At 43.4% G+C, this 17,708-nt stretch overlaps 1 protein-coding gene across 1 annotated transcript in view; it reads left to right on the forward strand.

Annotated features, from left to right (window-relative positions):
• Positions 1 to 5,846: 5,846 nt before the first annotated feature.
• The window catches only part of LOC108790415 (band 4.1-like protein 4B), a 68,877-nt gene continuing 57,015 nt past the window's right edge, over positions 5,847 to 17,708 (forward strand). Inside the window, exons 1-2 of the mRNA XM_018560668.1 lie at positions 5,847 to 5,955; positions 12,537 to 12,665. Coding sequence (XP_018416170.1) covers positions 5,914 to 5,955; positions 12,537 to 12,665 — 171 coding nt within the window. The 5' untranslated portion in view covers positions 5,847 to 5,913. The remainder of the gene's footprint in view (positions 5,956 to 12,536; positions 12,666 to 17,708) is intronic.

Genomic DNA, 17,708 nt, shown 5'->3' on the forward strand with positions numbered 1-17,708 from the left:
CATAGGGGTCTATTCACTAAGCTGCCGAGGGCAGCCGAGTGAACAACCGACCCCAAGTGAAGTGAGCCAAACACTGCTCGTCTATTCACTTCAGGCTGGTATGGCTGATTACATGGCTTCGGGTCGGACGAACATGCTCAGTTAAAAAAGTAAAAAAAAAGTAAATAGAAAACGATTGTGCGGAGCTAGCAGTGACAGCTAGCTCCGCCCAATAGTTTCCTATTGTCCGGCGACTCTGCTGCCGTCAAACAAAAACGAAAAAAAAAAAAAACCTCTCCCAGGCAGCAGACTCCCGGGGCGCCAGGGAGAGTTAGCTGTTTGGAGATCAGTGTCCCTGGTTAGCAGGTAATCAGGGACCCTGATCTCTCTGCAAGTGGCCAGAGCCAGCCGTAAGATCACGGCTGGCTCCGCCCAGCTGTCAGAAGCAGCGCTTTTAGCGCGGCTCAGTGGAGTCGATGCATATGCGTTCGGCTCGACTGAGCCACTCTGCCACGTTCAGGAGGCTATTTACTATAGCCCGTACAGCACCCCTTCGGTTCTACTGAACCGAAGGGGTCCTGGGGCCGAAGCTGGCCAAAGGATCGGCCGAAGCTACGGCTAGATCCTTCGGCAGCTTCGTGAATAGACCCCATAGTGAACATAACATATTAGATAATGGCTAAACTAAATAAACAGAGACACTATTTCCCAGATTTCTCAGATACATTTTTTTGTCAGAGCAGCCTCACTTTTGAAATATGCATATGTATATAGACTGGCTGCTTAATTCAGAGTAAAGGCTTTGGGAAATATACAACATGATTGGTATAAACTGCTTAACTAGAACATCAAACAAGACCGCAATAAATGCCTTTTGTAGCAGATCAATTTTTAAGAAAACTTTAGATTAAAGATTTTGTTCAAGTTTGAAGTACCCTACACAAAAATGTGCAAACTAGCCCCGAATAGCTTTCTACATACAATTTCCAGTATAACTTCTTAATTCTCACCCTCATTAAGTAAGAAACCCTCAAACTGGCCTTGCGTAATGCCTGCTTGCATGTGTAAAGCAGTAAGACAACTGTGATGATAATGAGGTCTTTTGAGCCCCAGACTGAGTGGTGAGGATGGGGAGTGTACCCGAATGCAGTGCCACCTTCATTTTCCACAAGCCAGTGACAAAACAATCAGGTTGAACAGTCAGCTCCAGACACAAACAGGCCATTGTAAATCTTGTTAAACTCATTTAGCAGAAGGTCATGTAACTTCTAGCAGTATCATAAATCCTGCTTAGCACAGGATCTGCACAGCCTGTGATGAGCAAACCAAGTGATGAACAGTGATGAGCACACCGAGCAAAGTTTGGTTTGCTGAACAAACAAATTGAAAACAAACAATTGAAAAAAAATCACAAACCCCCAAATATAGTGACAAACCCTATGTTACGCCAATTTGCAAGCTTTAGGGAAAGGAGGGCATGGGTAATTGGGCACTGCCAAGGCGGACATATATCTTTAACTATGATTTACTAAAGTAAAAGAGACATTTACAAAGAAATAATGCAATTTAAATTGCCTCAGGACATTTCCAAACTGCTTCGCTCTGTTTATAAACAAAGTGGAATTCCCTTTAACATCTACAGTACTGTATATCCTAGATAAGGGTCGGATATGGATTCAAGGGAGGATCCCCAAAAAACAAAATGAAACAGCATGGGGTTTCCCATAAAAGTCCATACCAACATAAAAGTCCATATCAAACCCCTATCTGTGCAAGGAGCCTGGATAGTCAGTAAAGGTAGGGGCAGCAAGCATGCATAATACTTTGTATTAGAGGTGCATGACCGAAACCAGAAAATTGTCTGGTCAAAACCCAATTTTTTTTGACCTTTTAAAAAACTTTTTACAATTGTTACTTTTATTTATTATTTTCTAAACTTTTTAAGATTATTTTTAATAATTTTTTATTAAACATTATTTTTTAACTTTACTGTCGGGGGCTTTGGGAAGTATCAGGTGTCTAAACAGACCCCTGATATTTCCCTTTTAAAATAGAAAGGAGGAGCAGGAGAGAAACTAGGGATGCACCGCAATTTCGGCCAAAACATGGTACTTTCAGTATTTTGCTTGTTTCAGCGGCCAAAATTTCGGTGCATCTCTACTTTGTATCTTGAATGAGTAACCAAGGGTATGTACTCCTTATTCATTCAAGTAGGGTGAGGCGTGGACCCCCACATCCACCAGGCCAGGGATGTGGGGAAGACACCCTTGTCCCCTGGCAAAGTACCGCCCACATGTTGAGGGCATGTGTATGGTTCAGAAGGGTCTGTATGGATTTTCATAGGACCACAACCTTTTATTGTTTTTTTCATGAGGTACATTCTTATAACCCATACCAGACCCTATAGATTTTGAGGAGATCCCATTCCTTTGCCTGGTGTTTCACATTGAGTTTCCCTTAAAATTCACACTAGACCACAATAAGGGTCTGGTATGGATTTTTCATGGCCCTCACATCTATTTCTTTTTGCACAGCAGCATTGGTTGCCATTAGTTTGTCTGTTCGGTGATCTGCAAATGTGTAAAGTTTGGGTCAAACTCTACATGCTCATAAACCTAAATCCTAACGCTAATTGGCTGTCATAAACAGTACATAGCAGAGTCTGGCAAGTCATAGCCTGCTAATAGCAGTTGTAAACCTTTATTTAGCCAAAATCTCTAATAAAATGCCCAGTCTGGTATGTGACTTCACAATTCACATTTTTAAGTCTGGTTTCTTAACTATACAGAGTTACGTTTTATACAATTTCCAAAATGATTGCTATGATAGCCCTTTATTCATTATAAGTGTTCACCTAAATATATAATAAAATAACAGTTCAATACCAAACATGCCTATGCTATAATGTACAGAAGGCGGATGAAACACATTAAATCTGATATCCATTGTATGTATTCAATTTGTATCATGTTTGGTCTTCATCAAAACGTTTCATTCTGTTAAACAATATGTTAGTTGTCAGATTATAAAATCGTGTCATCTGGAAATATTGATATAGTTAGAAATTGTGACATTAAAGGAGAACTATGGGGTTAGGGCTTTTCCCCATAGTTCTCCTAAGGGTAACGAGAGGACACAAACTAGCGTCCTCCCGTCACCCTAAGCTCAGTATACCGCGAGCTATAGCTTGCGGTATACTGAGACGCCGCAGTATACCGCTGAGATGCCACAGCTGAAGCGGATCCCAACAATCATGTCTGGATCCGCCCAGCTGCGTGAGTGACAGCTGGCTCTGCCTATCCAGAGGCAGAGCCAGCTGTACCCGTCCCCTCCCCCGTCTGTTCCGCCAGTCAGCGCTGGAGGATCTGAGCGGGGAGGGGTTAATCCAGCCCCTCCCCTGTCACGGCAGAGAGCCGTGACAGGATCGAGAAGTGAGCGAACGCCGGTATGTGTGCGCTCACTTCCCGATCTACTGAGCCGACCTGTGACAGTCTCATTGTCACAGGTCGGCTAGAACTATGAGGTGAGTGAAAAGCACTCACCTCATAGTTCTCCTTTAAGGCAGTGGCCACTGAAGTATATTAAAAACACTTGAGTACTTCTAAATCACACTCCTTATCTTTTTTGATGGAATGGGGGTTGGCTTAGCAATATCCACTAAAGCAGTGTTTTTCAAACAAGGTATGCATGTTACAGGGTGTTAGGTCCCTTAAGACTAGGCCATGTTGCTTCGGTTTCAGGCATCCTGTCAGCCTGTCTGTCATTCATTGTCCCTTGCTGCATCCTGAGTACCTCTTTGGGAAGAAATACCCTAGGAATGGGAGAAGTACAAGCCAGGGAGATAAATCACTGGGACTTTGGGAGCTAATTAAGCACTGGCTTAATTGCAAAGAGTGATAATAAAAAAAATATTAAATGTGTTGATACTTTGTTGTGGAAGAAAAGAAAAATTACCTGTTCATAAATCTTCCCCCGCAGAACCAACATGAGACCCCTCACAGCCTACCTGAGACTTCACACCACCTGAGACCCTGCACATACCAAAGACTCTGCAGAGCCCACCAGAAAAACAAAGCCCACCTGAGAGCGACCCTGCAGAGCCAACTATAGACCCTACAGTATCCACCTGAGAGCCTGCACAGCCCACCTGAAAGCCCACACAGCCCTCCTGAGAGCCCACACAGCCCATCTGAGACTCCGCACAGCCAACATGAGACCCCTCACAGCCCACCTGAGACCCTGCACATACCAGAGACTCTGCAGAGCCCACCAAAAAACCCACATAGCCCACCTGAGAGTGACCCTGCAGAGCTAACTATGTACCCCACAGTATCCACCTAAGAGCCCACACAGCCCACCTGAGACACCACACATACCAGAGACTCCACACAGCCCATCTGAGAGTGTCCCTGCAGAGCCCACCATAGGTTCCCGCAGAGCCCACCATAGACCCCGCAGAGCCCACTGGAGACCCCGCACAAGACACAATAGACCCTACACAGCCCACCTTAGACTCAGCACACTCCAGAGACCCTGCAGGGCCCATCTGCAACACTACACAGCCCACCGGAGAGTGATCCTGCCGAGCCCACCTGAGACCCCGCAAAGCCCACCTGAGACCCAACAGAGCCCATCTGAGATCCTGCAGAGCCTGAGACCCCACACATACCAGACAGCCCATCTAAGAGTGACCCTACAGAGCCTACATGAGACGCTGCAGAGCCCACCATAGACCCCGCTGAGCCCACCTGAGAGCCTGCACAACCCACTTTAGACCATGCATAGCCTACCTGAGATCCCGCACAGCCCACCTAAGAGTGACCCTGCAGAGCCCACCTAAGCGTAACCCTGCAGAGCCAACCTGAGCCTCTACCATAGATCCTGTACAGCCCACCTGAGCCTCTCTCTTTACAGTAAGGGTCTCCCTAGAGCAGTGGTGGCAAACCTTGGCACTCCAGCTGTTTTGGAACTACAAGTCCCATGAGGCATTGCAAGGCTCTGACAGCCACAGACATAACTCCCAGAGGCAGATGCATGTTGGGATTTGTAGTTTTGGAACAGCTGGAGTGCCAAGGTTCGCCACCACTGCCCTAGAGGTTGGATTAAGTGCTGGGGGGAGCTTTATGGTACTTTTTTACTTAGTCAAACACTGGAGAGCAAAACTATGCACTGGAAGCACCAGGCTCCCAAATGTATTAGGTAATAGGCCACACAACGATAAACCAAGTGTGAGAATACACTGAAATAATGAGTTCACAATACCAATGACTCTTTAAAAAGACTCTGTCACCAACTTAAAACATTGCAGGTAAAAGCACAAAAAAAAAGTATCTAGGATACTTGACTTGCAGCATTTTTCCTTTACAAAAAAAATACTGATCTACAATGTGCCTCTGAACTTGCTAGCAAATTTGACTACTTCAGAAAAGTCAGTTTCCTAGCACAGCCACTTTCCTAATTGCACTTCATAGCCGTCTTCTGGGAATCTCTAATTCATCTCTACATTGACCCTCCTCCTTTGTCTTCATCTCCATTACATAACATTTTAGGTAGAATCTGGGGGGGTTGGGGGACAAAGGGAAATACAATAGTGCCAGTTCTGAGTCTGGTGGCTTCGCAGCAGTCTCAGGTCTTTTGGATGTCTACACCAGGCTAGGCCTTTGCAGGTAAATAACATGCCTAAAATACATCACATGCACATATTAATATATTGATGTTGAAATTAATGGTCTGATAACAGGGTCTCTTTAAGTATATCATGTTTTAGCAGATGGATGTAGGGATTTTACTCAATACTGTTATAAATAATAATCTTATATTCTGATCACATTTAGTTTTTTATTTTACTTCTTTTTAGAGTCGTCTTCTGGAATTCCCATTCTTTATGAAGATGCTTCAGTTCATTTGAAAAAGACAGATGTTGAACCAAGTAAGATGGCTTCCCCATGGCTACCTTTGCATATCAATGTGAGCAAGGTACTGTTATATCCTTGGTTTTTACTACCACTTCTAAATGTATGCTTTATTTATATAATATATAACTGCAACACTGATCCCCTTAGGAGCTGCTGTAAATGTTGGGTTTTTCTACCATTTCCAGTGATGGCTGGCCCTTCTACTGGACCTGACAATCCACCAACACAGCAATAGTGAAATAATGGGCTTTATTTAGACTGGAATAAGCCCTGTGAGGGAAGCACTGATTAAACAGATTTAACAATGGCAGGGTTAACACATTAACGACCACCTAAATATTTCCAAACACAGTGAAGCAAACACTGTTCATTGCCTTACTCGCCTGTGAAGGGCCCCGTCTGAATGCACTAGGAGAATGAGAGAAAAATGACTGTACAGACCATACTAACAGAAATTAAGATGTGAATGTCACAGAAATATTAAGGAGTGCAGATAACAATATAGCCTATTTATAATGCTTAGGCCCTATTTAGCCACTGGCCAGAGGAGTAGGTAAACAGAAAGTCTGCCAGTAATGAGGCCCTTGATCCTGACAAGAGAGCACTTGGCCTTCAAATGAAGGTATTTGTAAAGCAAGAGAGGAGAAGCTGTGGCTGCAAAATCCCGAGGCTGAGTAAAGATGACTGCAAACAGTTTGCTTCATCCCTTTGCACAGATGACAAGTCTTCTGAAAGTCAGGCGAAAAGTAGCACAGCAAACTGAGACTTTGGTCTCTAGCCTGAACCCCCTTTCCAGCTCTCACCTTGGGTCCCTGTCTACACCATACAATTGCTTGGAGATAAACAAGCTGTTCTTGAACATAAATCTGTTAGATCATGCTTCATATCATTGTAGACATGAACCACTGCTACTATGTGCCTGCTCCAGTGTTGTTTCTATTCAGATGTGAACATCTCCAACATGTTTAGAAGGGTGCGGTTAAACTACTCAGGCTGTGGGTAGCCCATAATAGACAAATAACTTTTCCATCAGGACTTTGGCTATAATGGAAGCTTTTTTTTTAGTTTCAAAAAAGTTTATTGTCATTTTTCATAAAGGTCAAGTAATTGGTACATACGCTCGAACATCAAGTGAATGTTTAAATGTTACAGACAACGGTGTTTGTACATAACAAAAAGTCTGCTCAACGGACCCGATAACCCATGTCGGCCAATCAGAGTATATTCAAAGGAGGTATGAACCTCATCAGTCACGGTTGTAGCGTTGAGAACATGAGCAAACACTAAATAATAGAAAGAAAGGGAATAGAGTACCAGAGGGGGGATGGGAAACATTTGGGGTTGCGATGGGTGAGCCAGCCCATCTTTTAGTCGGTAGTATGATGAGTATGATATTAATGAGGGTACATTCACAGAGTCAATATGCGAGTGTCAAAGGTGGGTGGAAGAAAATGTTTCACCCAGGGTTCCCATACCTTCTCAAATTTCGGGATTTGATCTGTTAGGCGCGCCGCAAGTTTCTCATTGGAAAAAATCCAGTGGATTTTGTTTTTGGAAGCTTGGAGAGAGAGCTTGTTGGTAAGTCATGAGCTGGCTATAGTGTATTTAGCTGCTGAAAGGACGTGCAATATCAATTTAAACTTCGTGTAGGTGATGTTTACAGGTTTTACATTAAGTAGTGCTGTTTGAGGTGTAGGGGGGACGTGCACCCCAGAAAGGGCGGAGAGCATTTAAAAAATTTTGAGCCAGAATGTTTGGGCAATGGGGCATGACCACCATATGTGGAGATATGTGCCGCTGTCAGGGCAACCACGGAAGCATGAGCCTGTACAACCCGGAAGGTAATATTGAGCCTGCGACGGAGTAGAGTAACAGCGGAGAAGTACTTTGTAGTTTGTCTCGAGTACTCTCACGCTTGTCGAGCTGGAGTTAGTAGAGATCCACACTTGGGACCATGTGTCATCAGAAAGTTCTGTGTCCAAGTCTTTATGCCAGCGATCCATATACGAGTGGTGTAAAGTGGGGATTGAATGTAGCGAAGTTGTGTAAAGTAGTGAGATGACTCCTGTTGAATGTGGGTCATGTTTACAGATTTTCTCAAATGGAGAAATGGACAGCAGGTTGCCGTTCAGCTTGGCACTGGCTTGTATGAAGCTTTTTATTTGCAAATATCTAAAGATTTCAGATGATGGAAGTGTGTATCTAGTTTGGAGTTCTGGGAAGGGCATAATCTTTGAATTGGAAAACATGGAAAGGAAACGAGTTATTCCCTTATCCTTCCATTTGTGAAACATTGCTGGAGAATCAAATGCTGGTGAGAAGGCAGGGTGGTGGAAAAAGGAAAGCATGGGCAGTTGGGGAGATAGGAAGCCGCATGAGTATTTAGAAGCGTCCCAGATCCGGAGGGAGTGGCGGGTGATAGTGTTAGTGATAGTGGTCCTATATTTAGGTAGCATCCATAAGAGGTTGTCTATTGAGTAGGGGTCGCAATCAAGGGCTTCAATCGACACCCAAAGTGGAACTTCATCAGTGGCGTGATATTTGGTAACTGTTGCCATTTGGGCGGCGACGTAATATTTCTGGAGATTTGGTACGCCTAATCCACCAGAGCGCCTAGTTTGGCACATGGAGCTATGCGCGATTCCAGGTCTTTTGTGGGACCAAATAAAGGTGGAAAGCTGCCTCTGGAATGCTCTGAGCTGATGAGAGGGAACCGGTGTGGGGAGGACCCGAAAAGGGTATAAAAGCTTAGGCAACAGGGTCATCTTGACTGCTGCAATCCTGCCTAACCACGAGAGGGGGTAAGTGTGCCAGATCCTTAATAGATTTCTAAGTTTAGTGAGCAATGGGGGATAGTTGGCCGAGTATAAGGAGGAGAGAGAGGGGGTCAGCTGGACGGCCAAGTATTTCAAAGACGAAGACTCCCATTGAAATGGGTAGTTCGTTTTTAACTGATTTACTGTGTGCGGGGACAGCGTGATGTTTAGAGTCTTTGATTTCATAGGGTTCAGGTGTAGGCCTGAGAGGTGGCTAAATGAGTTAATCAGGCTTAGCAGATTGGGAAGGGAGATGAGAGGGTTGGTAAGAAAGAGTAAGATATCGTCTGCGAAAATACATAATTTATGATGATGTCCTGCCAGAGGAATGCCTGCGATGTCCGAGTGGTCTCTGATCATCTGCGCTAGGGGTTCTATAGCCATAGCGAATAAGATAGGGGACAAGGGGCAACCTTGCCTAGTGCCTTGTAGGATAGGGAAATGTGTTGATCGGTGCCCCGTATATCTCACTGAGGCCGTGGGGTTTGAACATAATGCTGGAATCCAGGTACAGAATCCCGACCCTAGGCCCCATTTACATAGTATGTGGAACAAGTATTGCCAAGACAGGGAATCAAATGCTTTTTGAATGTCTAGAGATAGGAGCATGAATGGAATGCGCCGCTGGTTAGCTTTTTCTATTAGTAGACCAGCTCTGCGTACGTTGTCCCCCGGTTGCCGCCGGGGGATAAAACCGACCTGATCTTTGTGGATAAGGTCTGGGATAAATGAGTTGAGTCCTGTCGCTAATATTTTGGCTAGTAGTTTAATGTCGACATTCAATAGCGATATTGGTCTGTAATTAGCCCAATGGGTACCATCCGTGTCTGGTTTTGGTATCATACAAATGGTAGCTGAGAGGGACTCTGTCCTAAATTTAGACCCAGTCCGGATATCATTAAAGGCAGCTGCCAACAGTGGTGCTAGGAGTTCAGAGAACTTCTTATAATAGGAGGCCTTGAAGCCATCAGGGCCAGGTCTCTTGTTAAGTTTGAGTGTTTTTATGGCTGCGATTACTTCCAGGTCGTTGATAGGGGCATCAAGAGATATGCGGGCTGACTCGGGCATGGCAGGCATATGCACAGCAGAAATTAATATGGAGGCTGCTTCAGGATCAAATGGTGTGGTAGTATTATACAGTTTAGCTAGGTGCGCTGCGAATTCCTGGACTATTTTATGGGGATTGCTGGACAAAGAGTTGTCAGAGTAGCGGAGGGGTTTTTGGTGTAGATCAATTTTGCGTAATCTTCTCGCTAGGAGGGCAGTTTGTTTATTACTTTGAAGGTAGAATTTATGTTGTGTTCTACGGAGGCTTTTGTCAGCAAAGCTGGCTAAGAGGAGGTTAAGGTCACGTCTAGTCTTTTCCACAAGAGATTTGTGCGCAGGGGATGGGTGCAACCTAAAGGTTCTGGATGCATCATTGAATCTCGTTTCAAGGTAATTTAAGAGGGCCAATCTCTGTTTTTTAAGGGTGGAGGCAATGCGGATGCATGTGCCCCGCAGAACCGGTTTATGTGCCTCCCAAAGTGTGGTAGGAGAGATATCTGAAGATGTGTTGTACAGGATATATTCTTGTAGGGCATTTTTTATAGCCATTTGAGTATTCTCATTTGTGAGGAGGGAGTCATTCATAATCCAGGATCGGTCAGTATGCGCCGACCACAAAGAGGATAACGATAGAGTTACCCCATGGTGGTCGGTCCAGGGGAATGGAATTATGTTGGACTCCAGTGCTGATGGGAGAGTGGGGTGCGAGACGAAGATATGATCGATCCTGGAGAATGTATCATGTGGGTTCGAGTAGAAAGTATATTCTTTGGAGGAGGGGTGCAGTTCTCTCCAGCAGTCTTTGAGGGAATGTTGGGAAAGGAGTGTGCGAAAGGCTTTGGAACTATCAGGGATGGGGGCGTTTGTTGATGATCTGTCTAGACTGGGGTAGGTGGCTATGTTGGAGTCGCCACATAGCAACAGCGTACCTTGCTGATGGGCGCCAAGAGTGGATAAGAGGTGTTTAAAGAAGGGAGTTGTCTGGAGTTGGGTGCGTAATAGGTAACTATAGTGACTTCGCGGTCGCACAGTGTGCCAATGAGGATAAGATAGCGGCCCCATGGGTCGGGGATTTCTTTGGTGCATTTAAACTGTGTAGAGTTTTTGAACCCTATCATGACACCCCGGTGTTTAGTTAAGTCGTTGGCCATAAAAACCTGTAAATATTGGGGATGGAAATATCGTGGGTAGGAGGAGCGAGAGAAATGAGTTTCCTGGAGGCATATTATATCAAATTTAGTGGGGTGGAACTGGCGGAATGCTATTTGTCTTTTACGTGGGGAGTTGAAGCCTTTGACATTTAGTGAAAGGATTTTAATGTTTGGTGACATGATTATGACAGGTGGAAGGGTGCAATAGAGAGTACATACCGACCAACGTGCTGACATCTCACCTCGTGACAGGGAATGATGGGATGATGGGGGGGTGGGAGGGAGAAACTAGAACAGAAAAAACAGGTTAGTAAACCATAATAAATCGTACATAGGTTTCTGACCATCACGGCGAGGCCCCCTATAGAGGGGGGACCGCGCCACAGGGCAGAAGTATATTCCCCAGCCAGAAACATATCCGGAACTAGGGATGTTGGAGGGGCGCAGTGACCACCTCCCCGGCGCCTCAGGGGAGAGGCTAAGAACTTAGCTGTAAAATCAGCAACAAAACCATTATATTAACGTTAATAACAAATATATTCCGACCATTGGGGGTAAGTCTCATAATATGTTGTGGATAGCCTCGCTGATAGGAGGAACAAGGAGCTCAAGGTAACAATGAGGCAGTTATTAGAGTAAAATTTGATGGGACGGCCCCAATAATCGGATATATAACAGAGTGAGGTCATACTTAGTGGCGGTGCAAAGTAAGGTTCAACCAGTCTATGTTAAGGGCCAATGTCAGGGACTAGAGAACGTTACGGCTTAGGTTCACAATCTATGTCTAAGGAAGGGCACTTAGGGGCATAATGCACATGGATAAGGGTCCGACAATAGACAACTTTAAGAACCCTTCAATGAGAGGGGAGATAAAGTTAAAGGGAGTGGACCCATATGTGTGATTATCAAAATATAGCTAAAGCATACTGTCCAAATCAAACAATTAACAGCAGATATCAAATTCCGCTCAGTTGAGCGATTTTCAGGAGCCCTAATGGTAGACAAAGAGGGGGAAAAGGCATTGCGTGATAGCCAAGCAATATTGTCACCCGGCTGAGTCCGAGTCTGATATCCCCGAAGCAAGACGCCTCCGATGTCGTTGTGGAGATCTTGGGGGTAGAGGTGATTTGGCGGTTGCAGGGTGGAGTAGGCTTTGTGCGCCTTGCGGATCTGAGGTAGAGGGGTGATGAGATCGTGAGTCTGCTGCTTTGAGGCCCAGTTCACTGATTAGGTCCATGGCTTCCGCTAGTGTGGTGGCTTGAATGTGTTGATCGGTGCCCCGCATATCTCACTGAGGCCGTGGGGTTTGAACATAATGCTGTGATCCAGGTACAGAATCCCGACCCTAGGCCCCATTTACGTAGTATGTGGAACAAGTATTGCCAAGACAGGGAATCAAATGCAAAGGGAATCAAAGTAGACACTGCTCCCAGCAGTGGTGTGGGCGTGTCTGTTGTCGGGGCAGCATCAGCATGAGGCAGAGAGAGTGTGAGCTCTAATACACCGGCTGAATTTCCACTCACCCTCACTTTATTTCCACTCGCAAATTTTTGTGTGAGCTCTGTACTACAGTACATATGTGTCTTTAAGTAACATGTTCATTTTGTATTTCTTTTAAAACAATACAGGGTGAAGACAAGATACCATATGAAAAACCGCTCCACTCTCCAATATCTCCTCCTTCATCTTTACCTGAGCACATAAAATGCAACATACTTAAAGCACAGATGGACACTGTCTACAGGGTCGGGCCTCAGGTGTGTAGAACTTCCAGTTATATTTCTTAATAATAAAAGCTAAGCCTTACTTTCAGTCTTGCACAGTTATACCAGTTTCTCTCCTGTACTGAAATAGCTTACTCTGATGTCACTGTACACTGTATACTTCTCACAATGTGCATTAGAAGCTGCAGCAAATAAGACAGAGCCTGCTTCAGTTCCTGGCTGGAGGACATCCAGCATAATCTAGCTCTTTGTTTTCCAGCCTTGTTGTCCCTGGTCTACCCCTTTCATCCATTGGACTTTAGTTTTTTCAATCATAAAGGCTTAGCAATACATGTGGGTGGTTTGCATGGAAATGCAGCCTGCTTAGGAATGCTCACTCCTCCAGACTAACATTCACAAGGCATTTTGATATTTGCATGATTGCATCAGGGCTGAAGCTCCTGAGCAGAGTACTGTGATGATTACAGGTAGCTATGCACAGCACCTTTCTGGCCTCTTCTACCAGCCATGATCTGACAGTATTTTCAAGAGAAGCATAGGGATGTTTAGATTGTGAAATCAAAAATGTAATCAATTAACAATTTTTAGACTCATGTAAGTTTTTTTTGCAAACTTACATTGGTCCAGTTTGGGTCAATAGAAGTACACATATCTAATATCCAGACAAACACTGAGGAGCCTGAAAATTACTGGAGTAGCCTGTGCTTCATACAGTGATAGCTGGGATCTTCCAGATGGGGCTCCAGTGGCTTCCCCTCTGCACCTGCAGGGAATCGCTCTATGGGCGATTTTCAGTAAAGATATGGTGGAGATTGTAACCTCATCCACCCCATCCGATCAGAGAACCTATTGTTTAAATTGAAAAATATAGAAGGAATTCTCAGAATGGCAGCAGTTCCAAGCGAGTGACTCCCTGTGCTCAGTTTGCAGAGGGAAACCACTGGAGTTGCAGAGGGAAGATCCTTAAAGATCTGCTTTCAGAGGAAGAACTTTTTAAAGTACAAGAAATGTGGAACAGTTCAATCGTTATTTTCATGTATTATTTTCTGTAAAGTTTTCTGGATGTTAAATATGTTCACCAATGGGAAAGAATTTGTCAAAGCAGAGATAACAGCTTGACTTGTTGAGTAAAGACAAATTTTGCTTATGTCCCAGGTATTCTTTGGTCCAAATGGACGGTGGTGTAGGTTTGTGATAAATGGGTTCACTGTTAACCTGGGTCAGTTTCTGTTGGGGTGTATTTACATATGGGATTCATTGGTTCTTTTTAAGCAGTATGTAGTGACTATCACATGTAGCTGTTTCTATTTTCTTGTTACTTTCTCATTCACTGCTTTAGGTAAAACTACAGACGTACAAATTGCTGTGTGAGGTTATGCTGTGCTCTAGTGTCACATGTGTTCATTTTAAGTCTATTGGTTACATGGTTTAGCAGCCATCCCTTGCCATCCGGGAGGGATGCTGGCTAAACAACTCCTAAAAGTTTTGCTTTAGCGCAGCACCCTGGTGGTATTGTTTGGGGCTCTACACCTCCTGTGGTCTCATTCAGTTGGTGGACGGGGGATTGGATTTTTTAGACATTGGGACCGGGATGTCTCTTTGATGCCCTTGGCATAACCTATTTTATTCTTTAGGCACTAGGTCCCTCACCTGAGGAAGCTTTTACAGGGGAAACGCATCAAGAGACATATAATTTTTCAGCACCACAAGATCCTCGGTTTACTTATAGTTACATATGCCCTTTATGGGTTTGGACTTTGCCTATCTCTTAGCCTCTGTGGAGGTACTGATTGATGTGGGACCAGTGGGCCAGTCCCAAGGGTATTGTGTTTTGGTTCTATGGTTTTAATTAAACATATTAATAAAATGCTGCAATTTTATCTATATGTTTATGTGGTAATATTTCCAACTAAGGGCAACTCAAACAAACCCCAATCTGGTACTTTTCCTAATGTTTCTGTGACAAGCCCTTATACCTGTTTAGTGAAACTTTAGGGCATTTACCCAGGAATGGCCTGGGAGTTATTTATTCTAAATTCTTTAATCTCCAGGAATGTTTGGGCTTCCACAATCCAGCTAAGAGACTTGCTAATAGTCGACTTCATGATTTAAACCTGCTAAAGTCTGCCTGCAGGAGACCTACCTCACTAAAGAACATGAGACCTTTCCCAAAAAAGCTCATTCAACGTACGGCTTCCATTCTTACCACACTATTTCTGAGTCAGTATTCTTGTCCACAAGGACATCCCTTCTCCTGCTAGCAGTCTATGATTGATACTGAGGGTAGATTTTTTTTATACTCTGTCCATGTATTCTGTGAGTTGTGTGTTGGCTAAAACCATAGTCATTGTTGAAGAAATCTGGGAATAAGGGAGAGTGAGGCAGAATCATTTAGGGCACAAACTGCTCACAGTCCAAGGCACAGAGCCAGGAGGTAGAATGAGCAACAGTGAAGGTCTGAAATAGAACAGATGGCAGCTCACAGCCTGAAGAACATAGAGGGAGATGGAACCATGGTGCAAAAGGGGAAGGGTGTGGATGACAGTACACACCTGAAGCACATAACTATCGGAAGAAGGTACCACACTGAAGGGCTATACAATTGTCAGGATGAGAGAAGAAAGTGTATTGCTGCATGCTTTCGGAGTATATTAAACCAAATGTGTACAAGAACTCCTTTCAATTTTACTGACAAGAAACAAGAAATTCCCTTCTCTTTTTATCATATAGATGATAAAGAGTTTTAATATTTCTGTGACAAGTCATACAGTCATAAAATTTTTCATATAATTGGGTTTTGGTTTGTAATAAAAATAATTTGTCAAGGGTATTAGTAAATTGCAGGCTTCTCATCTTTATCTTAGCTTTAGTCACATAAAGTGACATTGGGATTAAGTTGTGAAAATGTGCTCATTACGTTTTAGAATAATCATTGATTTCTTGAGAATCCTCAATAAAAAAAAATCAAATTTATTGCGAACATTAATATTTCCTTCTAAAGAGCACCATTGAACTTCCTTGCTTATATGTATATGGTTATTCTGGGGAGCAATTTTGTGTAGTTTTGCAACCAGAAAGGCAGTATTCATATAGCTCCAAAATGTCTTTTATCTTGAATGGCTGTTTCTCCTTTCGTCCCAATTCCTTGTTCCTCCTCAAATGTCTTCTTTTTGCTTTGGTGTGGTGATTGATGTTTAAAAATCTATTATTTCACTGCCAAAGTTTATATCACACTAAGATTTTTGACTATCTTTCATCTTTTTTTTTTGCACTGGTTAATTTTAAACGCTGATACTGGTTAATTTTAAACGCTGGGGAAGAAAACATTGAAAAAAGCTCCAGTGGGCTTATGAGTTTTTTTTTTTTTACTTAACTTTATTACTATCACAAAGGGGAAGACAAGCCCCTATGTTATAGCATTGAGAAGTGACAGGTTCTCTTTACGGTGATACAGACGATAAAGCACTGGATTGTGCTTGATCCTCTGTTTAACCGGAATTGCAGCCATGTTTGTGATAACTTTGTAGCAGGGAGCGCTGAGGACACCTCTTGCTTCATTGATCACCTCTTGCTTCATTGATCACAGAGAAGGTTGGAGAATGCACGTTCCTCGATTTGCTCCCACTTTCGATCCTGCCACTGTTTGCCATGGTCCCGGGCTCCCCAGAGAAGCAGGAAACCCCAGAAACCATGGCATGACATACTCTTTGAGTACCCTGGGTTGCAGGTTATCTGATCCTAACGATTTAGTTGCATTAAGTTTTTCAAGTCTTTGTTGAACCCTGGCTACTGTCAACCACTGTGGTATCTTCCGCATTAAGCTACTCACATTTTTATCTCTATTAAACCTTTCTTTTTCTTTAGTGTATACTGAGGAGAAAAATTAATTTAATAACTTGGCCCTCTCCCTGTCGTTTTTGTGATTAATCTCCCTTTCTCATCTTTTATTGGGCCTACCTGCTCTTTTTTTACCTTACTGTTTAAATATTGGAAGAATTTTTTTGGGTTCTTCTTACAGACTGTGGTGATATGCTTTTCATAATCTATTTTAGCTGCTCCGATTTCATGTTTACATCTCCTATTACATTCCTTGTAGCTCTGGAATTCCAATGCAGTCCCTTCCACCTTATATTTTTTAAATGCCAGCTTTTTGTCTTTAAAGTGTTGTTTTATTTTTTTATTTAGCCATGCAGGCTTAGCTCTTGATCTTTTATTTTTGTTACCCAACAGTATGTACTTGGTGATAGCATTATGCAATGTATTGTTAAAACAATCCCTCTTCTTGTCAGTGTTCATTGTCAGAAATATGTTGTCCTATTTAGTGTCATACACTAGATGATGCAGCTTATCGAAGTTTGCTTTTTGCTTTTTTTTGCACAGTTAAAAAATATCAAGCTACTACTGCATGGGCAAACTAAACGCTAATGGAAGACCACTGTCTGGCTACCATGCATGCATGTGACCACCATTCCATCTTCCTTTTGGTTAGCACTCTGTTGAATTTAGGTCTATTAATCCTGCTTTCAGACTGAAAAGTACTGTCATTTTCAAGTAACCAGTCCATAAACAAAGTCATTTTCAAACAGTGGTTTCCCGAACCACCATCATGAATCTAGTGTTCATATTCTGAGCTACTATGTCCGATTAGCGACAGCTCTCTTGAGCTTCATGAATGTGGGGCATGTATACTTAGGTGTCCCCGATGTAGCGCAGCCCTTGTAGATTTGCGACAGCAATGGTAAATCAGCCTCAATGCCTTCAACATATCTCTGCTCCTACATAAGCGTAGTTTGAAAACTCCAGTTAATTTCCAGCATTGTGGATTGGAGGGGGGGGGGATAGAAGTGTATGGTGGAGGGGGAAAGTTGTTGTTAGGGGGTAGAGAGAGTACTTTAAAAACAAAAACATAAAACCACAAAAAAAATTAAAAAAAAAACCAAGAAAAAAAAAGGGGATTGTCTATTCTTTTACAGTTTTTATCGGAGTTATTTATTTATTGCATCAAATATCTAACCACTTGGAGCGGGATCCCAAAGTGGGAAGCTGGGTCACTGTTAGAAGGCGGGGGAGGGGGAA

The sequence above is a fragment of the Nanorana parkeri genome, unplaced genomic scaffold (assembly GCF_000935625.1).
Source record: "Nanorana parkeri isolate BGI_ZX_2015 unplaced genomic scaffold, ASM93562v1 scaffold471, whole genome shotgun sequence".
NCBI classification, from domain to species: Eukaryota; Metazoa; Chordata; class Amphibia; order Anura; family Dicroglossidae; genus Nanorana; species Nanorana parkeri.